General features: G+C 41.3%; 2 protein-coding genes across 2 annotated transcripts in view; both read right to left on the bottom strand.

Moving 5' to 3' along the window:
• LOC120798994 (supervillin-like) overlaps positions 1 to 10,622 on the bottom strand; it is a 56,411-nt gene extending 45,789 nt beyond the window's left edge. Inside the window, exon 1 of the mRNA XM_040143793.1 lies at positions 10,484 to 10,622. Coding sequence (XP_039999727.1) covers positions 10,484 to 10,622 — 139 coding nt within the window. The remainder of the gene's footprint in view (positions 1 to 10,483) is intronic.
• A 5,848-nt stretch (positions 10,623 to 16,470) lies between these two features.
• Positions 16,471 to 23,714, bottom strand: LOC120798993 (junctional protein associated with coronary artery disease). Its single transcript, XM_040143791.1, has 3 exons — positions 23,389 to 23,714; positions 17,322 to 21,226; positions 16,471 to 16,505 (listed from the first exon to the last, which is right to left on the bottom strand). The coding sequence occupies exons 1-3, from the start codon at positions 23,712 to 23,714 to the stop codon at positions 16,471 to 16,473; spliced, it is 4,266 nt and encodes a 1,421-aa protein (XP_039999725.1).
• Between the last annotated feature and the right edge of the window lie 329 nt (positions 23,715 to 24,043).

Below are 24,043 nucleotides of genomic sequence, written 5' to 3'. Positions count from 1 at the left end.
AATACTGGCCACTTTAGCGCACTGACCCTTTTGGTCAAATAAGTAAAAACCTAAATACCTGAAAACTGCTTTCCTGGCATTTACGGTTGATTATAGCCAATCAATTAATCTCTCCAATTCTCGTCTCTCCCTTAGATCATGTCCCTCTGAAGTCTTCTACTTTAACACGGGGACTGACAACTACAGCTCCACCTGCCAAAAATGAAAAACTGACCTTGAATCACAAAGAGTCAAAAGGTGTACAGTAATGTAGCCTTCTCTGCTGTACTGTCTGAATAAGTTAAGTTCAAGCTACAGTGCACATGCACGCTTACACAGACATGCCATGACACAAAAAAGCTCCAAAGAGCAGACACTGACAACAAAAAGCAAGGACTTCAGTCCAGAATGAAAGAAGACGAGCAATATTTTGTGGCAATACACAAGGATAAAATAGTATTTTGTGATTCTTTGACATTAAATAGATGGATAAACAATGGTGATGTGGTATTCTGCAGGGACTGCAAGAGAACTGTAGACATGAATACGTGAGTATAACACAATAAACTGTCTTTATGGTCGTTGTAACACACGTTTACTGAGATGTGCACATTGTGTGCGTCACCTGCAGATGTATAACATTCAGTTACCGTAGCCCTTAGAACCAGCGTGTGGGACGTACTGTTTACTTAGAACGCAGAAAATGCATCATTTTTAACATCAGAAGGTTTTTTTTTTTTACCAATCTAAAATTCTACACTTTTGTTATTATATTGTGATGCTGCTCACTAACATTTTTCATCATTTGCACTTTGCACTTCCTCCTAGAAAAAAACCCTATCCTTGTAAACCTTAACTATGATATAATTTAAAAATGTATGATTTGTATTATTGATGTAAGATCTACAGTATGTAACACTGAACACGTGAGGGAACCCTTCTCTAATCTAGAAGCTATCTGAACTGCATTGGAACGGTAACCTGGTAATAAAGACCCAGCTCTTTTACTCTTGCTTTGCACTTTTGGACTCCCTCTTAGTCTTGCCTGCTCACTCACTCATTCCACTTCCTCTGTGTGATGCTTTTTCTCACCCTTTCACACACAACCCCCCCCCCCACCTTCCCTAGTCTGCCTACGATCCCTGTAGACGCCCCTAATAAGGCAACATGTGTTGTGAGTGGCTGCCTCGGGGAGAGGACACCCTGTCAGCCAGCAGGCGCGTGTTTATCAGGGGACCGTCTGCACGACGGCTTGCTGCTCTGCCTTGTTTTCCTTCCCACTCCTTCTCCCTTTCCTTCACCGGATTTGTCGTCCATGCCATCCATCTCGCTCTCTCTCCTCTGGCCCTTCCTACTCATTCCTATCCACTCCCTCTCATTCCTCATTTTCTTTTCTCTCTTCTCCTCTCTCTGTTGCATTTCTTATCTTTCTTCTGTTTAGCTTCCTATCTTTCTCTATCCGCTTCTTCACCCGTGTCTCTCCATTTTACTTTTTGTCTCTATGTTTACCCCTCCTTTCAGTGCCAGCTCCCAAGCCAACATCCACAGCAACAAGCATGATGCATCCTCCGTCACTCTCCGTCTCATCAGTTGCATGCAAATTTACGATTTTAAAACAGGCCACACGTCACTCATACGGCTTTTCTTAGTAGTAGACCCCACTGGCCTAGGAACACTTGAAGCCTTCCAATAACTAAACTGAGATGGACTCTTAGTGCCGAGTCGATGACAGCTTGGGAAATAGTGTCAAGAATCATGACCACAGAACTGAGATCTGGTTTGCAGACAGTCCTTATTTGCCCAAGTTAACAGTAATTCGTTGACGAATAGGCTGTTTAAGTTTGGAGTTGGATGTTTTTAAGAAGCCATTTAGGAGTCTCGAAGAATTCGCAACTTGTTTTGTGTTTTTGTGCTTTTCTACGTTTTTGTGTACAATAAATGAGCTCTTACTGTTTAATTGCAAAATGTCTGAATGTACAGAATATAATTCAGGCTTTTCCACCCTCATAGGAAAGAGAGAAAAGAAAATGACAATAAAACTAAAGACACTGTGAGAATACAGGATCACTGTTTTTGAATTAAAAAATACTACTAGTTCACCTATCTACCTATCTCTGCTTTTAACTGGCTCTTGATCTGTTGGGTCAAAGCCAGATAGAAATGTGAAACTCAGCACAACAATTTCATCTGACTACACAAGACGCACAAACCAGTCACACACTTCAATATAACTCAACACCCAGGACATCGCGTAAACACCACGAGACGAGGCCTCAACACATCCCCGGGTGACTCAACATCAAAGCATCTTCTCAGCAAATCAAACTTTGAACTGTGAAGCTCAGCAGCACACTGGTTTAGGGTATGAGGACGACGTTTTCCCGGGGAGGACAACACCGTCAGAGCCTGTCTTTATACAACCTGAGCTTTACTGAGTTGGATTCTTTATGTGATGCACATTATGACTGACTGGAGATGACGGCCACAAACTTCTGTTTTAGCCTCGCAAGCTAAAGCCATGGTTTTAACTCACAAAAACTCCCAACTAATGACCATCCTTAGTGCTGAAAATGTTAGTCACTTGCCAAACAGTGAATCTATCTCAGCTGTTTTGTATTCCAATTTCTATTTGGGGAGAGTCATTCGGTGAGAGACTCACAAAATATGTTGTTTGTTGGATGAAGGAAATTTCTGTCATGAACGTTTTTTGACCAGTACTTCAGTAAGTACCGGTACTTACATCTAATATGACAACCACAATATTAGCCACAATAAGTCAATAAGAACCATTATACTGGACTTTTTTCTTCTTGCAGTCATTAGAACATTAAAAACTAAATGGCAAACATATAGTATCATGCTGAATCACTAAAATGAACTGTCCAGCCCGTGGCACAGTTTGGCCTCGGTAGTCCTACATTTCTACCATGTTTGTGCCTCCGTAGCTTTGGTTCAGTATCTCTTATTCTCATCCTGACTTTTTGGTTGTACAACTTAAGAGTTACATTTCAAAGGAGACCAGGGTTATGGCTGTAATCGAAAAAGAGCTGAAGAGCAGTAGCCTTTTTATTTTGGGTACGTTTGTTTTGGGCTTGTGCACAAAAATGGCAGAGTCTGGTACAGTTAATATTATCATTAGTGAAACAGACAGTCACTTTACAGGGTATTTAAGATGAGGAAAATCACAGGTAAAATTGGTCCAACAGTTTTTTGAGAACTAAATCTCTGACATTTAGTTCTGCCATTTTTGAAAATAAAGGCTCTACTGTAACCGGCACTCTTAACCACCGTGACTTAAAATCAACGAGTCAGTGGGTGCATGTCTTTCTTGAAGACACTTGGAATGGACACATGACCAGAAGCTGATGTATAAACTGCTTGTATTATCTCTAATATCTACCTCACTCTCACAGTACCCTGTTTACAGGTGGTTCGGACATGTGAAAGCTGCAGGTAGTGATCTTTTTATGGCTCCAAAAAATGACTTGTTGACACATGTACCTTAAAACTCGTTCATTCTCCCGTTGAATATGTGCTTTTAAAACTGGGATTGTTCTTCAGGGAACACGTCCGTATTCCTAATCAGGTTTCGAGCCAACGCGCTGACGAAGGAGGAAGATCAAGTGTGGATTTATACAATATTTTGTCAAAATCTTTAGTAGCAGTTATTCAGTTAGTTGTAACAGTGGTGCCCTACAATCATATTAATTAAAAAGACTCTGTGACTTCTTTTTTTTTCAGGTTTTCAGACAGCACTTTTTTTTTTTTCATTTGGCTGTTCAGCCGTACTCGTATATAGCTGCTCATACTAACCATTTCACGCCTTGTGTGTGTTTTTAACATTGAATAAAGGCATTACATCCTGTACATCCTGGAGGACTTTACCCAGACCACTGTTACCAGACACGGGTTGCTTAGAATGCCAAAGTGGTTGCTGTTCTATCTTGACAATTATTATTAATTCAGAGACTTCGTTGCACCACAGGCAGACACTGTGGTCTGAGCAAGACTGCCTTTATTAGGAGAACCTTTCTGTGTTTAGGTTAGCTTGCAGAAATGCGCTAATGTAGACTGAGACACAGACACACATGCACTAACATCAACACATGGGCACACATGCAGAAGAAGTACGTGATCCGAACTACCTCTCACACATACAAATGTACGGGTCAAGTGAGAGCCTGAGGCAGCAGGGCAGGAACCTTCATCCTTCCTCCTTCCTTAAACATTTACTCTGGCATTCCCTCTTTAGATCCAGATCTGCGTTTGTCTCTGCTGCCTTGCATCAACTCTGCCTGACACTCGGCACTGAAATCTGCCTGCTCTGCTCTTATATGGATATCGATGAGCACAGAGCCAGATGCTGAGGAGAGACACATAGGAAGTTCCGCAACTCTTAGGCAGAGCTGGAGGGAGGGAGGGAAAGGAAAGAGAGACAGAGTGAAGGAGGAGGAAGATGAGGATCTCAAGCCTGAAATGGTTACTTGAGGAGTTGCCTGTCTTTTCTTAAAGGTACCTCATCCAGAAAGATCTTCACGTTATGTAACATGATGAGGTAACTTTAAAGTAACTCAAGATCAGACAAAAGAGTCAAATCAATTTAGTGTTCAACTTGATACAATAGTAGTTAGTCGTTGGTAGTATGGCTCAGTATTACTGCAGGGGTCATTTCTACAGCTTCGCTACTTTTGGCTGGATACAACACAGAAAAGTAAGAGGCGAGAGAGAAGATGATATGCAACATAAGCCACGGCTCTGGTTGTAAACCAGTGTTACAGCATGTACCGTAACACTCTGACACAGTCAGCTGTACCAGTCCTAATGGGAATACGGTACACTTTCAAAAACAAATCTTTAAAGACAAAACGAATCTGAAATTTAAGGGTCAGTTAATCATCATTAATAACCAAGTGAATGTTATGAACGTAGATTAAATCCACCCGTGTTTCTTTCCTAGTAGTCCTGAAGTAGACGGAAATTGAATGTATAAGCTACTCAAACAATAGACATATACCTTTGACCATTTCTCCACGGCACATTTACAAATCTATGTTGGTTAGACATTTTTGGTATAAACTACCTGCTGTACATATAGTTATATTCATAATTATGAAAAGAATTCTAAATTTCATAATACCAGTATAAATGTGCTTGGTGAATAGCGACATCTGTATATAACAACTTTATGTTGTAATATATTGTAACTGCAGCGATAACTACAACTTAATCACGGTAACCTAAACTTATACACTAAAATGACTAAACCATGCAGTTTTTAAATTTCTTATTATATGTGTGCGTATATGCCACTTACACTATCTTATCTCCGCTGAATCTTACTACATCCACCTTAGTTCCTAATGTGTTAAATTTGCAGTGGTTACAATGTAGTTGTTTTTCCAGATGAAACTTGAACTGACTGGATTTCATATCTGCTGAAATATCCTGACAACATCCAGAAACACTTTCAATTACTACATACTACCAACATGCTTGTTCCCATACTTAACTAAAAGTACCATAATATGATGCAAAAACATGCCAAAAATATATATGTCATTAGTTAATAACTGTGAACATCCTGGAGCAAACCACTGATAGCCATTACTTACATACTCACCCATTTGAGAGTATGTAAGTAATGGCTATCAGTAGGGATTCAATTCCCATACAAGCCAAACAGCACCAATACATTCAGAAAGATCAGAAAGAGGACAGCATGTTAGCAGGCCAGCGGGAGCTTGTGGACAGCTCTCTGCCTAACTGACATACTAGGTGCTGACAGTAACAGCAGACAGCGGGGACAGTCGGAGGTGGTGCTGAGCACAAGCTCCAGGGATAACTGGTGCATGAACACAAGGGAGGCTCCGTGAGCTGGAGTCACTTCGGTCATAACTGCTCCTCCGTTGAATTGGAGCAGGAGCATGATGAGAGGATGTAAAAGAAGTTGTCAATCGCTGCCAAGAGTCGGGGCTGTTGTTCAAATTCTTGCTAGGGAACACATCAACAAGCCACTTTGCTGTTGTGAGAACTGAATCTTTGCCCTTTCATTTACATATAAAGTTATTCTTACAACTATGGCAATCTGCTGTTACGATCTCCGTCATTGCCAGTACTTTCATCCTGCGAACACCAACGACAAGAAAGAGGAGTTACTGTATATTTCAGCACTGGCTAACTGAAAAGTGCAAGACTCTGCACTTGTTTGCTAAGAGTGAAACATACTTGAAACTTTGTTGTGCAAATAAGAAGAAGAAAGGCATGTACAGTATTTGTGCATTTTTATTTTAACCATATTTAATGAAGAACGTGGGCCTTCAACAAATCAATGCATGTATCACAGCTGGTTGATAATTCAAACGTCTGTACAACACTTGGTAAAGGGTGCAAGTCCATAGTCTTATATGTAGATAAATAGAATCCATTGGCAGAGGGTCAACAAAGGGGCTGGCCGGTAAAACTGTCTGTTCATTTTGACGGGTGCAGCAGGTGCAGAGCACCGAGCAATTCCAGTACAGAGTCACACACACACACACACACTCTCTCTGTCAACCACACACACACACACACATACACTATGAAAACAAAACTGTGGAGAACAACGCCTGCCCAGTGTTGGAACAACACACCAGCACAGCACATAGCCGATAGATCAGCTGCACACACATACCACCATACAGCCATAATCTGGAGCTTGGAATGCTAATACCCATGTGGTTACTTGAGACAGCACAAAGCAACAAGAGGGGGGTCTCAGTTGGGACACTACGTTCAGTTCTCCGGGGGATAAAAAATTAAACCGGACCCAAGTGAAGTACTGCTGAGTTCTGGTGTTGGCACAAAATGGCACCAAAATGTTTGCCTCCTCTTACTTTGTAGTTTGGAAAAGACAATTATATCTATATATCTTACAAAATTCGCCTGCTGTTTTCACTTTTACGTGAGAATTTAGCAAAAAAGAAAATTTTAAAAAAACAACAGGCCAAACAAAGCTTTTTCATATGTACCATCAATGGCAAAATTCCTTTCATTTTATTGACTGCACCCAAGCCAAATTTACCAATTCAGCTTAGAGGCAAAAATCTTTTTTTGTTATTCTAGCTAATGCAAAATAGCAAGTTATATCACATTTTTTATGTTTGCGGCGAGGTGAAGCTATTGTAGCACAAAAAATTTAATGAGCTACCATAATGGCCAAGCAATCCCTTAGTTTGGCATACACCTGAGAATTTATGCTTTGCAACTCACCACAAAGCTACATCATAAAAGATTAATTGTCAGATTCCTCATAAAAGAACTATCTACTCACTTGACCTAATATGCTGTATATCATAACATGCATGGGATTAAACTAAGAAAGAGAAAAAAAATACTTACAGTGCTCTAGCTCCGGTAATACAGGACTGAGAGAAATGCTTCAAAGGTGAAGTCCATTTATCCTGACAGTAGAATTCAGGGATGTGAAACCACCAACTAAAGGGTCTCACTAGTTCCTTATTCAGAGAAAAACAGATGCCGAGGAGGCAGGAGGTGCAGGTGTGAAGGTGAACGCAACAAAGGACCCAAAGTCATCCAACATGAAGCAGGTCCAACCTCAGCAGCCGACTTATATAGTCCGGTGCTTTCCCACCGGCTCTGCTGCACCAGACCAAATAAAACAGTCCAGGAAAAGCCAAGCAAAGAAGAAAGAGAAGAAGGGAGAGGGAGAAAGAACGAGAGGGAGTAGGGTATGCAGGAGAGGGGTGAAGGAGAGAGACAGGGACTGAGGTGAAAGGAGGGTGAAACTGAGAAGAAAATACACAAGACGGGTGCTACAACAGGGTGATACTCCTACAGTAAGTGGTTCTTCAAACTATTCCAAAAGTCAAGACTGTGGTTCCTAAAACGTCCATTCTTGTGAGCCAGATTTGGGACCCTTGTCTGATAGAGTTTAGACTGACGGAGAGAGGCGACACAACACTGCTTGCAAAGGGTTTGGGGAGTGCGGGCCAAAATCGGCATGGTAACCTCATCCCAAAGCAACCATGTATGGACTGAAGAGAGCAGCCTTGATAGAGGGGCATCTGCCATAAATAGCCAGGAAGCGTCAGGCTCCCAGTGCAGGGGGATCGAAACAGCTGTTAAAACTACAATCCAGCAGCACAGTGTGATCCAGGACCTGCAGGGGCTCCTATACTGCAACACTTTGGGTCTTACAGCACAGGTCGGAACCAAATTTAATTTAAAACTTTCAGTAAGGAAGCAAGGTTCCTCAACACATCGACGTTATATCTACATTAATTTTAAGACAAAATCGTAGGATACATTTAAACATATGTTTCATCAGTTTTATAAATATCACACTGTAAGGCCACAAGTGACAGGTGTTTCAATGGACCTAAAATTAAAGACAAAGATTGAAGCCTCCATCTACAGTATCACCACTCATGATTTAATGCATTATGACCACGATGCCTGTCAAATTACTTACCACAGGCATGCTGTAAGATGCACACAACAGGATCGCCTCTGCACTGTTCATGTCCAGGTGATCACCTGCACAAACACACATGCAAGGCAAAGTGTAATTACCTGGGAAAAGTTACGCAACTATCGTTTTCATCTGCAAAAATGGGACAGTGAGGGCCACACGCAAACAAACTTTATTTGCCACCGCAGTCGAGAATGAATTCAACAAAATCGTTTGACTTCCCATGCTCCAAACAAACAGAATAAAACTGGAAATTGACGGCATGTGAAGAAATTTACGCTGCTGCAATTTAAAGTTCCTTTAACATAAAGGTCCGGAGTTGCACGACAACAATGACATTGTAGTCAGTGTAGAAATCAGCTGTTTTTTATAGGACGAGGTGTCAGTTCTGGCACATTCTACTTTCCATGTGAGCATCATGGGCAAGTGCAACCTACCAACATATGTTCGGGCGACAAGATATATGCTATATATGCCTTAGAATAAATAGGTTACAGTCCTCTAGTGAAAGAGAAGGAGCAGGGACAGTTTATGATATTGGTTCCTATTTCTGTTTATTTGTTGTTTGTCTCCATCTTGTGGACTTAGCCAGCTGCAGCAGGACACGCGGTCCCGGCTTTAACCACAAGTGTTTACAAAGGACGTGCTGAATGTCAATCAGTTAATCCTGAATTTTCTAGCATTGAATATCAATTCATCAAAACACAGACAAGGAACAAAGCTAACGTACCCGAAGTCTTACTTTCCTCTACTAGTCTTAGTAGTTGCTTAAGAATGCAAATACAATCTATGAATATTTTTACTCACAGCAAACACTGAGAAAGCTGCTACTTCTATGAGTGCATAATATTTATTAGTATATCTGCATCTTGTATTTTGTATTAATTTAACCAGAGGATGAGTTTTGTTACTTTCATGTTAATGGTGTTTTTTTTTTTCATTTTATTTACTTTCACGTTGTTCTTAATTTTAATTTTGTAATTTTTTAAATTTTTTTTTTACTAATTTCATTATGTTTCCATTTTGTTTTGTTTTTAAATGTTCAACTCCATTGAAATACACAGTATTATAATCGCATATCAAACTGTATATTCATGTCTATGCTACAAGAATATACAGTAAATAAAGCGTCACACCCTTGTAGTTCCATCACCCACATTCATGCATAACTATCAGCCGCTTTATTAATACATCTCATTTGCTTCAATCATGTTTACAGTATTTTTTATTTTCATACCACACCTACCTCTGTTTGCTGCTTCAACAGCCAAAGTCTCCACATCGCAGGATCACCCTCTCTGTCACTTTTGGGGTGTGGTACAGCCGAGAATGCGGTCCATGTGTGAGGAGCGGAGGAGAGGGAGGACAACTGCCACTGAGTTGCTTCTTCCCCAAGCAGCAGGGGCGAGCATGCTTGACAGGTGCACAGTAACGACACATACGAAGTTTACTTACCGAGGTCTGGCATCGCAGACGGAGGCAGCTGCGTTGGAGGGACAGCTGGGGGGGATGGATGGCAGTGCGGTTCCAAGAACAGTGGCATACTGTTTTATTTTGAAAAACACTACATATCCACAGTGAAAACCGGGGTTGACTCATTAAAACGCGATTGATGGATCTCCTCATATGTGATGGGAGTATTATGACTACAATATTCTATAATCAATAGTCAGTAACATGACAGCGATTAGTGCACGTGACACAGTAACTGCAGTATTAGCCAGTGGTGGAGGAAGTACTCAGACCCTTTGTTTTAGTAAAAGTACTAATACCACACTGTAACAATATTCTATCACAAGTAAAGGTCCTGCATTAAAAATGTCAGTTAGGTAAAAGTTTGGTAGTATAATCAAGAAAATGTTCTTTAAAGTATCAAAAGTACTCAATGGCCCCTGTGACTGATATACTATTATATATTATATTATTACCCCTGCCAAGGAAGTTATGTTTTTTCTACCTGCGTCTGTGTGTTTTTTGATTTGGTTGTCTATCTGTCAGCAGGATTTCACAGAAAAGTACGGAACCGGTTTGTACCAAACTTGGTGGAGGGATGGGGCCTGGTCAAGGGAAGAACCCCTTCTATTTTGGGCTGATCTGGATCATTTACTATGAGTGTGAATTTCTTTTCGTTGACATTGGCCTTGACGGTGGTCTGCGCTCTACTGACTGCCATTCTTGTAATGGGTTAATCTGCTGATTCTTTTGTTGATTAAACTATTGACGGATTGGTTTGTAAAAACTCAGAAATTAGTGAGAAGAGCCCAAAGAGTCACTATCACAACGCTTGTTCCTACCAACTACTGGATAAGTTATAAAATAACTAGCAGGGCACTCAGTAGAGCGCAGACCCTCTGCCAAGGCCAATGCCAAACCACATACACCAGACTAAAGGGGGAAAAAAAATTAAATTCATCGTAGAGAAGATTTTGATACGCTTGATTTTGTCTATCATGATAGAAGAAGTAACAACTGGTAAATACGGTTGTTCGTATAAGAAGTTTAAAAAAAAAAAAAAAAAAGGTTTCCCATAAGCTGCCCAATGTGTTAAAAAGTGAAAATGAAACCGTCATATTCTGCATTTCTATACCTGAGGAAGATGGTTACCAACGGTTACAAACGGCCATGTCGGAAGTTAACTTTAGCCCCTGAACAATACGAAAACTGAAAAGACTTGTGGCGCCGGCCTCGGTGTGCTTTTCATGGAGAAAAGCGGAAACTCGTCGTGGTCAAGACTAGCTTAAAATTTTTGAGGGAAAAACCTGCTCTGAATGATGTCAAGGTGGGAGAGCAGCATTACCGTGGCAAGACATTCTGCGGAAAATTATTTGTAAGTCCGGAAACGAGTGTCCCAACTGTTAACGTTAGCTAGAGCAGCTAAACTAGCTAACCCTTCGGCGCGGCACTTGGGCTAGTATCTGAAACGCAACTCACCCTTCGGAGTTTTTAAAAATTGCGCAACCGTGCTGAATGACCCGTTGTCTGGACTCCTCTTATCACTCGAGCCAAGCCTGCTGGACCGGCAGCGCCACGTTATCGCAGTGTTTACAAATAATCTAATGCTATAAGCTACCCGAAGGTAGCCGACGTTTGAGGCTGATAGAGAGATTCTGGCTAAAAGGTGGTACTAAAATGAAAACACGTGTAATAAGAAGAAAGAAGCTAAATAAGTATACATTTTATATTTGATGTAAGGTGTCATTATGTCATCAAAATGAAATTTAACTTTAATGTGGCCCAGGTATGTTTACAAATAATAAATTATGTAGTCATGAGTGGTATATTACATGAATAGGTTTATATAGAATTGAAGAATATTTATGTTGTCACATGTCTGTTTTATGGCCTTAACATTGCATCAAACCAGCATTGAATTAACTGTAATGCAGTCATACACAATGTTGGGTTATAACATTATGTTATACATAAATCTAAATTAAAGCAACATAGAAAAAAATTAGTTTACTTTTTGTGAATTCACCCATGGATATAAATTTAATATCTGCCTCTTTGCAATTATGTACAGGGTATCTGCAGGTCTTGATAAGTCTTAAAAAGCCTTGAATTTGGTTTCCTAAAAAAAAAAAAAAAAAAAAAGGGGTGAGTATAATTATTATAATCTAGGATATGGTGTTCAGCTTTCGGGAGACCTTATAGATGTAGTGAATTGTGAAGTTATCGTATTTTATCATTTTTATTTATTACTATTCCCGCGAGCCACAGTATCTAGAAAGGTCATCGGCTGATAATGGGCAACTGTCAAGTTTAGCAAAGGCCTTATCTGGGTCCAGATCGCATTAATGAACGAATGAATTATTAACGAAGATCTATTGTGATGTACAGCTGGGAAGTAACGAAAAAAGGGGTATAAATTCAATAAATGAATGTACCTAATAAATAATTCTCTCCCTTATTGTCCCAACTGGTTTTCCTTCATTCTCTGACAAGTATGACCATGAAACTGGTATTAAATTCAATTCTATTCGGTATTAAAAAGTTCTTAAAAGTCTTAAATTTAATTTGATGAACAATCAGGAAACACTGTATATATATCACCTCAGTTTGCTAAATATTGCTTCTTGAATATGTTAACTAGCACTGACAGATGCTGCGTGTACATTATGGGACAAACTAAAATGTTATCCTTCCATATAACCCTTCCTCCTTCTCCACCTTAGAGCAGAACAGTGGGAGGAAAGTGAAAAGAGAGAATACCCACATAAGAAATAAAGTAATAAAGCATCACATAGGAGGAAGCACTAATCACATTCCCCTTTTAGAAAAAAGATGGAACACAGAGGAATTTGAGCAGCGTCTGAGGATGGATGCCCTCCAAGCCCCGGAGAGCATGCTGGGGGGGGGTTTTCACAAGGCTCAGTTCAAGTATTGTCTTTGCCAACGCTTTAATCCAGCAAGTGGAGCTCAGTGTGACAGTCTGGCAGGATAATTGGGCTGAAATTGCCAGTACACAAGTCTACATGTGTGAAAACACACACACATACTTGTGCAAATACACATTCATGCTTTTTCTATTGCCTTAATATTACTTTAAGAATAGAGGTCAACTTTTTGAAAATGAAATATCTATGCTGTGAAAAATATGACACCAATTATGACAGCCTTCTTGCTTAACTTGCTATAGATTACTTTTTATGTTTGTATTGCTTCCCGTGTCCCTCCCATACAATTACATACTGCACATTATAGAGAGAGGAATTTGTGTATTTCTAAAAATATTCTACAAAGAACAACAAAGGTATTATTCACAGAATGTATGAAACAATTCATGTAGATGTGCCTTTTAAGAAATTGATCACAACCAAAACTTTCATGCAAAGAGTTTATTTATGAATCAGACTGCAGTATCATACAACAGTAGCACAATCATATGACTATGGATTATGCTCATATTTATAGATACAAAGATAAAGGCATGTGTTAAAGGAAAAAAATGAATGAGTTCTCTTTTGATTTATTCTAAAAATAGCTTTTAAATACTTGGCATAGTTTTGTAAATGAAATTATGAAACATAATGTTTTGCCCACTGGTTTTTCTATTGGAGTACCAAATGCAAATATACTTTATGAAAAACTTTTTTTTTTTTTTTTCCTCCTCTCTCTTGCATTTCATGCAAGGAAGAAAAAAAGATGTCAGTGAGTACAAAAAGCACTTAAATCTCATATGAAAATAGAAAATATTACAAGTGTGCATAATTACTTCATGTTGCACATAACCTGCAGTACAAAAAGTCCAATGACACTATGTTCAAGTGTACCTGACATGCCAATTATTGGGGGGGGGGCATATGTACTGAAATAGCTATTTAAATGTCATCAGGGGCAGTTTACACACAAGACCAAGGCGAGGCCTTTCAGTCTTCAAAATGAATTGAAAATGAGATGTTAGTAATTATGGGCTTGTCAGCTTGTCCTCCCTGTGATGCTGACTATGGGCTTGTCTTGAAACACTGAATCTCATCCTGTTCTTTTTATATTTATGCTTTTTGTATTACTTGAAGTTCACAGTTTTGATTCAATGTTCCTACAGATAAACAGCATGAAGAGCAGAAACTATCCACAATGCTACTGTACCTCTCCAGCCAGAGGGATGGCAGAACAGTAAGTTGTTTGTATAAACCTAAGGTATGAAACAGTGCTTAGTACGTTAATATTTGGCATTGCCTGGAGTATAATGTAATGCACACATAATAAGGCGACATGATTATTCCAAATTTACAAGAAATGTTTGAAATACTAAGACAAAGTTTTGAGTTGATAAAATGCTACAACTGTAAAATGCTACATAACAATTAAGTGATACTTCATGAAGGATTTAACAGTGATGGATTCCTACAGATCTGTTGATACGTTATACCAATGCAGTGCTGCTGTTGTAGAAAAACCATGTAAGTGCAAACTTGTTTTTGTCCACAAGAAGATTTTTTAAATCATTATTGAGATTTTAAATCTATCAAAAACCCCTGTATTAAAGGAAAAAATCTTTTTTCGTACTTTTGGCAAATACGTGGTTTTTAGCCAACAATAGCATACTGCATTGTATCCCTTAGTGCAATAAGTGTTAGTGACAGCAGAACAGTTTACACAAAATGAACACGCTGTGGAATGAAAGAAACAAAGAAAGAAAGGAGAGAATTAGGTGGAGGGGAGAAAGAAGAAAGGAAGGGTTGAAGGAAGGAAATGAAAAAAATTCCCAATTTTATTTTTAAACAAGTTTTGAAGAACCAACGACGGAACAATACATGATTTGAACTGGAAGACATACAAAGACAAAAATAAGACACAGGTCATGTCTTACTACCAACATAGGAAATACAGCTGAGATGGATTATGTATCAAATATCACAAGGAGCGTCCAGCATTGACTCTGTTAGCGTATGAAAAGCACTATCAAATAGGAAATCATGGCACAATCAAAAAGTTTCCATCACGTCAACACTCGCATCGATGAACCCTATCGCTCACTGAAACCGAATCGTGTGATCAAGGCACACCACAGGGTCATCCCTTCCTATATCTCTCTGTTAGATTTTAAAGCACTAGAAAATTAGGTATACTCTCAATATGATACTATACAGACATATGATACTTTCAGCTTGATATAAGCATGGAGAAATAAAATTTCATGGTTGAATACAAAATATCTCTTAAAATATTTAAAATATACTTTATTTTGTACATTATGCAAACTGATTAACAATTTGATGATTAAAAAAAATAAATATTCAGTGAAATGTCGTCTCTTTGTGATACAGATGTATGAACATAGATATACATATATCGTGAAGTAAAGCACCCACCCCCTGTTAAGCGCCCATGTACCCTGACACAATTCCATATCCCTGTAATATGCTTTGAATGACACGTTCACATTAAAACTCCTGACCGTGGCTCCTACACATAGTTCCACTACACCACTGAGCTGTTTGTACAACAATATTGCTCTACAGATCTTTTTTTATTTTTTGTTCTTTTTCCCTATATCCATCTTTAACGTTTATCAAAGTTGCTGACCACCATTTCAACTCAATCTGTGCCTTTATTGCTTCCTGAAATTACCTGGAAATGGGAGCTATACATCAGATTAATCAGGTGACTAACCAGAGACTTCACATGATCCAACCGGGAAATACACATCTGGTTAAAGAAGGCAACTCTCCCTCTCCAGCGTAGAAACCAGTGTATCACATAATAGGTCACTGATGTATCATGTCATGTGGTATACAGTCACTCTTCATTGAAGAGCTCTATGGGTTATGGATGCATTGTGTACAAAAGCAATGAGCTAGGGCACAATGTCATTAAATTTTAGAAAAACAAAGGCTGACTTATCTCATCTGAAAATCAAAACAGTTCTTGAGCCAAAGACAGTGATGTCCAGTTCTAAAACAGCTGTTGCCTCACCACAACAATCAGACAAGCAGTTTATTTTGGTGTATTTTAAATGCAACATAACAGGTTTGTGACAATAACCCTTCTATGTCTATGTAAGGTTAAACATAAACGCTTACATTCATGTCCTTAACGGCTCAACCGTAAACAAACGGATTCGTTCAGTATGTGAAAAAATTCTCAACTGTACTCACTATGGACATTTTAGGGATTCTAGTATGCGGGACAGAATTGCATAATGTCTGCCAATGAGAAAAGCATACGGAGGATAGAATTGAAAGGACAAGCCGCTGCCAGAGGACTAACTAGTAGAAACACTATAAGAGGATGGGCTTGGGGATGGAGGACAGGTGGGGTAGTGGGAAGTTAGTTTGGGAAGGCCGGGGAGGGATTCGAAGTGGAAGTTGCCCCTCAGGTTAAAGGGGCACCTCCCTTTGGCAGTGGAACAGCACTCTTAGTAGTCAACGCAGCGCCGAGGGTGAGGGTGTACACAATGCTCTTGTCGGACAAGAAGGCCATTTTAGTGTCAAGATGAGATGAAGGCATTCTAGTAGGCAGCCAGGTCACAGTGTTGGAGCTAAAAACCTCAGATGGAGATGATGGTCGTAGTCTTTCTACAATGTCTCCACTCGGCTGGGATCATGGGATTCTGAGACATAAAGAAGAGAATTATTCATTTAGAAAGGGTGTATTTTTATCTATATCGAGTAATGTATTTTAATATTCATCTAAATTATCTAAACCAAAGCAGCAAAGTCCAAAAAAATTGACAAAAACTACACTATCTGTCATATTGAAAAATAATTATCTTTTGAAAGGTCAGTAAAAAATGTGTTTTTATTGAATTCCTTAAGGAGGGTAGAAGATCTTTGGACACTGACACCACCTAGTGCTGTCAGTGTCCAAAGCTTCTTCAATTTTGATAACTTGCGACCATTTATAAACAACACATTTTTAAGATTTTATGCACACTTGCCTTCCCTTCGCTATTCCCCGTGAGATTATAACTTTTCTTTTAAATTTGGATTTTTAAGAATGGTAAGAAAACTGCCCGAACGTATGGGGAAAAAAAACAGATGCCATTACAGGATAGAACCTAAAGCAAAGTTTTGGTCAAAATGGACCATGTAGCATACACTGAGTTTGTTTCTGAATTGCCATACGCTCATTATTTCCTATCTATACCTTTAAACTTATTCATGGTTTGGTCTGCAGTCACCCTGAAGCATGCATAATAAATTTGTGGATAGCAAGAATGAAATTGAATGATGCCCTGAACAAATATTTTAAATAATTGTATTGGTATTTTCCTTTTCCTTTTGGTTTTGGTAGTCTTCTTGGTAGTCTGCAGGAACCATGGGGGAAATATTTTTCTTTTTAATGTTACCTTGGATAATTTTTAAATGTGGGTCAATTTTTTAAAGCTGTACAGGACCCTTAATTTCATATCATTTTCTTATCTTACCTGAGAGAGATGACTCCTCCTCATTTTGTAACACTGTCTCCTCGGAGACCTGCTGTGAATGGGTGACCTCTTGATCCTCTTGTCTCTGAGGAGCAGGTCGGGTCTCCTCCGCTTGTTCGTCCTTGCCCTCCCCCTCCCCCTCTACCTCTGCCTCTGCCTCCCCTTCCCCAGAGTCAGTACTCCTGATGCTGAGGCGCCTCATACGATACATAACGTCCACCTCCCTCATCCGGGCCAGACGCTCAACTGCCACCCGACCTGGAGAAACAGCCAGCTTGTTCTGCAATGCTTCGATTCGGTGGGACGGGCCCCTGCTCCTCCTCTCCCCCTCGAAGCTAAGAGACAGCCTGCGGTCTAGGTTTGGGGGAACAGAAAGTGGCAGTCTATCTGGCGGAAACTCTGGTAACCCTGGGTGGTCTCGCCCCAGATGAGTCCGTAGACCAAGTCTATGATCTGGGACAGCAAATGGCTTCTTCTCTTGCTCCTGCTTGTCATCAGGCATTGCATTGTCTTGTCTCTCACAATCACTTTTCATTTCAGCTGACTGTTTGTCTGCACTGCCTTCAGGTGTTTCTCCTATAATGGCTTCCTTCTCTGCTTCTTCTACTTCCTTAGTTACTGTTTCACTAACTCTCTGTTCCTCTGTGACTTGGGGGTCTGCAGGCACATCATTTGCTAATATTGTGGATGCGCTCTCCTCTGTAGTTCCATTCACTGGTATACTCTCAGTGAGATTAACTGCACACGAATTGTCCAAGTTTTCTGCCTGAGCACTCTCTGTTTTTTCACACTCTCCGACATTTTCCTGTGTCAATGAATGCTGCTCCTTTGTTTCAGCACACAGGTCTGACCCTGACTTATTCAAACTTGAGTCATTTGGCTCCTCTGTTTTTGTATCTTCTGCTGGACTTTCTAAGGCAGCACACTGTGGTGGACTGCCATTTTGATTGGCTGAGCTGTCTGAGCTGTTCTCCTCATGAAGTGGAGGCAATGGGCCCTGTCTCATCTGATTCTCAAGCTCTCTTTTACAAATAGGGCATTCCTCCTCTGATTCAACACTGAGATCTTGAAGAGGCTCTGCGTCATTAGGTTTGGAATTGCCTGTGGACGCTTTATTGACATCCATCGGGTCTCTAGACTGACGCAAAGCCTGGCATATGTCCTCATAATCCGGAGGACTAGTGAGTGTAGAGGCATCCTGCATGGGCTGTCTATCTGCCCACGGCACCTCAGCTGCTGTGGTGTGCATTGTTGGACTGAAGTCACAAAGTGGTGTCTCAATAGGCTCATCTGGCAGGTCTAGCTTTACAGTCCTGCCATCATTGCTCCGTCTGCGCGAAAGATGCGCAACAACCCTGTATTCTCTGAAGCCTGTCTCCCGAGGTGGGACGGGGAGTTCCTCCCTAAGCTGCTTGCTGAAGGTTACTGACTTTGTTGCAGGCCTGGAGAAGGCGCTCTTTACTTCCCTGTATTCTGGGTCAACAGACCAGCTTACTGCACTGCGCCTAAGGCTGCTGGGCTTGTTGAGAGGTTCTGATGATAATCGGATTTTAATACGCTCAGGGATTTGTACTGAACCATTTGGGACTTTATTGCTGGCAGTGCCTAGCTCCAGGATGTCTTTGTAGGCCTCGTTGAGGTCCTCTATGCACTTGTCAACACTGGGCTGTTTGCTGCTCTGCTGCTGCTGTTGATCCTGGACTTCTTTTTTGATGGTCTCCAGCTCTTTGACAGCATCCCATGGTCGCTGGCTGGCTGGTTTCAGTAACAACTGTTCAAATCCTTCCTGCCCACTGTTTGCTGCTGGTTTGGTCTCCTCCACATTTCCTGAGGATGGTACTGCTGGCTGCTGAGCTGTGCTCTTGTTCAGCTGGTTGGAGAAGGTGGCTGTCAGGGAGAAGGCGCTGTTGCTTGACAGTTTCAGGCTCTTCACTCCCTTTATAGGAAAACTAAAGGCAGTGCCCACTACACCGCTGCTGTCAGGAGGGACTTCAGTGCCGGGAGGGGCAGGTTCTTGTTGTGCTTCCTTGTTTTCAGGGGCAGGTTTTCGGGCCTCTGGGCTAGTTTGTGTCTCCTGGTCTCGATACTGGTTTGCAGGCCAGGATCCCGACAGCTTCAGCTCCTTGTAATGGTTTATCTTAGGGGGTCTACAGGGTACTTTTTTAAACATTTTGCTGCTTGCTCTACTGCTTGTTTTGCTGCTCGCTATGCTACCAGTAAGTGCTTGCAGCTCAGCTTCAGCTGAAGATGTGCTTTGGAGACTTTGGTTTGTTAAGTGGCCAGTTTTATTGTCACTTGGACTGTCTGCTGGGTCTGGTGACTTCTCATTGTTGTTATTCTGATCACGGATTGTCCCACTGAGCTGCGGGGTAACAGGGACAGACACCAAACAAAAAATTGTCTCACTAAGTCTCTTTTTTAGATTCTTGGATTTGTCTTTCTCTGGTGGATCGGGTTGCTCCACCTTTTTTACTTCTGTAACAGTTTCAGAGACACCCTGGTCAGCCGGCTTGCATGGGGGAGGTGGTGGTTTACCCAGAATAGATGAAGGAAAAAACTGACTACGATTTTGTTCCGGAGCTACACTGTCACTTTTTTTGTTTATTCCTCTATTGCACCATCGATTACTACTGTCGTTGTCATTGAGAGCTGTTTTGCGGCCGTCAGTATTGAGAGCTGGCCCCTGTTGGGGAGGAAAGGCACTATCATGTGTAGATTGTCCTAAAATCTTAGCGGATGGAATCTCTTTGTTGATGTTACGGATCTTGTCTGAGTCAGTGAGAGAATTTCCGCCAGGCCCTCCTGAGATTTGCTTCACTCTAGGTTCTTCTGTGGGTAATTGACGGGCATGACCTGGTTGTTCTTCATGTCCAGAATGCACCTGTTTTCGATAGGATGCGCCACGATCTCCATAATGCTCCAGCCATGAACCACTTGTCTGTCTGGAAAACCACCTACCAGGATCTGAGCTGTGCATTTGCAGAGCTTCTGCCCTCCATCTTAGGTTTGCCATTTCATTGCGGTTGATTGAAACTGCTCTTGGGGGTGGGGCTCTTTTATAAGATGGGGGTGGGATGTAGCCAGGGGGCTCCATTCCAGAGATGGCAGAGTGTTGTGCGAAATAGTCTTGTCTCAGCTCCCCACCCCTTGGATAATAGATAGGCCTGTCTTTTTGTTTGGCACCCTGGTCTATAGCAAGCATTTCTGCGCTACCCCTAGTCTGCTGGTGAATCTCATATGATGGAGGCTTTAAAGGCCTGCTGAACCTGGGCTTTGGTAAAAGTGCAACATGGCTGCTTGGCCCGGCATTCCTACCCCAGCGTTCTCTGCCAACAGCACCACTATAGATATACCTACTATAGGGCCCAGAGAAGACAGTGCTGTTTATCCTCTGTTGTCTATCAGGTAGGCTAGGCCTGGATGGAATGAGCTCTCTGCTGTCAATTCCATCAGGTGACAAAACTCTGGGGAGAGACTGAGACTTTGCTTTAGTTCTTGGATGAAAAAAACCCTCAGGTGTCCTCAAGCGATACTGATCCTGAGCCCACCTGTCCCCGTCTCCATCCGACAGCTGCCTTCCCAGGCCCACAGCAGGCCTCCACTCCTCTGTACCAAGGCTCTGGCACTTCCTCTCCCCAGTTACCCTTAGCTGACCAGGGGCTGCATCTGGGTCCCTTAGCCAGGAAATGTCCTCCCATAGCTGCTGCGCTCGCCTCTCTGCCCTGTGTTCCTCTGCAGCGATCAGGGCCTGTGGCCTCCATGCACCAGCAGAGGCCCTCAGCTCCCTTCCATCAGCATAGTCCAGGAGGATGCTGAAGTCCTGGCCTCGCCTCCGCCAGTAGGAAACATCCCTTTCGTCATGGCTCAGTGGCTCTGAATAAGTCAAACTAGGAACATCGTAGAACCTACAAAGACAGAAACGTTCAGTGTTAACAAGACAGCCACAGTGTTAAAGATGGAGAGTGAGGTGGACTCGCTTAATATTTTCTCTAGGTGTAGTCTGACACACAGTCTTTGCGTTTAGACACAGACCATCACAAAAGCATCTGAAAGTCAATATTCTTTGATGTGATTGATAATTTGATTGTATGACATGGTTTAAAAGAAACACAAAAAAGAAACCTTACTTGCAAGTAGTATTTCATACATTGATACATCAATCTGCAAACAGACTTTCAAAACAAAATGAATCAAAATTCTAAGTATTATCTCAATTTATATGATAATAGAATAAAGCAACAACACCCTTTTGAGATTTGATGATTATTAAATATTACAAGTGACATGTCAATGTCGGTCTCAAGCGTGTGTTTTGGCTTTGGCAGTAGTGGCTTTCCAATGCAGCTTAATCAAGGAGAGCCATACATATGAGACAGAAGTGCTTGGGTCAGCGGCTCCCAAGTCCCTTAAAGACACCATGAAATTGTGATGCTACTGCAATATGATCTGCATATTAAATTGGGCTGACCTTATCTTGGAAGCTGGTCATCTGGACAGCAACTGTGGGTCTTAAAGAAAGTCTAAGTAAAAACATCCTATTACATGATTTGACACAAAAGCACTTTTGTAACGTTCTGCTTCAGTGTGTCACAGTAAAACATTAAGGAGAAAATCAGAAGAAGTGGGCCTTTTTGATTGTTGCTAGGGCATATATGTAATATCACGAGCATTCCTATAATTTTAAAAATGCTTGACGAAGCCAACACAAAATGGCAACTGGGTGACGAGTGGCTGTTGGCAGGTTCAAAACAGAGGTTCCACTGTAGTGTGATAAAGCAGTGCTGCCCGTAGATAATTTTGGTTATGGTTCCATATTTACCTCTTAGGTGCAGGATATGGCTATAATTCATGTTTCAACTGCCAAAACAGTTATTTTAGAAATAGCATACTTAATCATAACAGGTAATGTCTAAAAATCTGAGCTTCATTTCTTTTAAACAGGGTCATTTTGTTAAATTACATTGTAATTTTAATTTTCTAATAAGCAGTCGTGGTCCTTTTTTTTTTCCTGTGGCGGAGCAGCACTGCTGAATGAATTAAAAACACTGTGGAGGAAACACTGTGAAATCCATGAATATCCCCAAGTCATCGATCACATCCAAGCATGTTTTAAGCCACCCTGTTGACTGTCAGTTATAATGGAACGAGACAGCGTGGATTTTAAATCCTTGTTTAAATTCAAACATAACCATTAGATCTTTCAAATAAAATAAATCAATAATTGTATTTTCTTAGGGTAGTTTATTCATATTTATTATACAGCCACATACGGCCTTGATTTGCAGTTAGCAGTTCCGTTAAAAAACAAATAAAAATGTAACCATGAAAATATATCATAAATACACATAAGAGTGTAAGTTTGTAAAATATCAAATCTAATAAATAATAATAGAGAACTGAATGAATTACAATTAACCTTTTTAAGAGCTCCATCTCATATCTGCACTGCACTAAATCACTGTGTTAGTCACTGTACTCATTCATTTAAGCAGCAGAGTCAATGGATCATCCTCAATAGCATATGCCACTGTATGGCTGAGGGGAGCCACGCTGTACACACTTGCCCAGCAACATGCTTACATCACAGAGTACGCGCTGGGCGTGATCCAGTGTGTCAGTGTTTACAGTGGAGTGATTACGCACCTGTCTTGAGGCATGTTCAGTCCCCCTCAGTTTGCTCACTGTTTAGTGCCGCTGTTTACATCTGCCTACCTCGTGGAGGCTGTGGAGACGATGCCAGTGCATGGGTGGGCTCCACAGAGACACAAGCCACCTCTCTGTGCAGGCATGTAAACAACTCAAACGAGAGCAAAGGCACCTTTCATAATTCCTTATATCCCAGCGTAAGATATGTCAGTGGTGCTGCTGCAGCCACAGTGTTCTGCAGCTCTGGAAGGAGGGGAAAGGGAAGAGGAGAGAGAAAAAAAAAAAAAAAAAAACCCTGCGCAGTGCAGACTCAGTTTTGCATGCAATACCGAAGGGCCCCAGTGAGAAGGGGGGGAGAGGAAAAAAACAGGGAAGGTGAAGGGTGTGGGGGATTGCAAGAGAGAGGGAAAAAAACACTTACCCACTATCTGTGGCAAGAGAATCACCCAAGGGCTGAGCATCACCTAGGATACCAATGCCGGCTTCTTTTCTCCTTTGGTTCCTTTCCCCACTCTCGTTGTCTGTGGCGGGGTAGCCCTTCACCAGTGCCTGCCTGCTGCCGTAGATGCCTGTCATAGATGCCCCCCGGTCAGCCTCATACCCATTCAGTGTCCCTCGGCCGGCCCTGTTGTCCACAAGTTCGCGCTGGCAATCGGCAGGGCGCTTGTCATAAGGCGTGGCAGATGGAGGGCCGCTCTTGGGCAATTTATATCCGTGCGAAATGAGGAGGTCCTCCACACTGTACATGGTGGTGTCTCTCTCACTTCTGGGCAGGAGGGCAAAGGTGGGTGTGTTGCCTTATGCGCAGTGCTGCTGGTGGAAGCTTGAGCACATTTGCTCAGCAGAGGCCATCACTAAGGAGTGGACAGGGGAGTGAAGAGGTAACATGTGAACAGATTATTTTTGCTTGTACCTAAATCGAGGATGTGTCTGTGCTCAACACACTAGCTGAAGCCAGAAAACAGATGTCTGTGTTACCTTTCAAGATGATTCAATACATTACTTTTTAAACATTTGCTATGTTGAAAGCTAAATTAAACATGACCATGTGCTAAACATAACTCAGTCTTTTGTGC

This window comes from Xiphias gladius, chromosome 14 (assembly GCF_016859285.1).
Source record: "Xiphias gladius isolate SHS-SW01 ecotype Sanya breed wild chromosome 14, ASM1685928v1, whole genome shotgun sequence".
Taxonomy (NCBI): domain Eukaryota; kingdom Metazoa; phylum Chordata; class Actinopteri; order Istiophoriformes; family Xiphiidae; genus Xiphias; species Xiphias gladius.
This window is presented reverse-complemented; position numbering and strand designations above follow the sequence as displayed.

What these genes read in the sequence shown, in the direction of transcription:
- LOC120798993 (XM_040143791.1), bottom strand. Translation starts at nt 23,714, where the DNA reads ATGTACAGTGTGGAGGACCTCCTCATTTCGCACGGATATAAATTGCCC. An exon ending in TCTCTTGCCACAGATAGTGG is followed by an intron (nt 21,227 to 23,388) that starts GTAAGTGTTTTT and finishes CTGTCTTTGTAG; the next exon opens with GTTCTACGATGTTCCTAGTT. An exon ending in GGAGGAGTCATCTCTCTCAG is followed by an intron (nt 16,506 to 17,321) that starts GTAAGATAAGAA and finishes TTTATGTCTCAG; the next exon opens with AATCCCATGATCCCAGCCGA.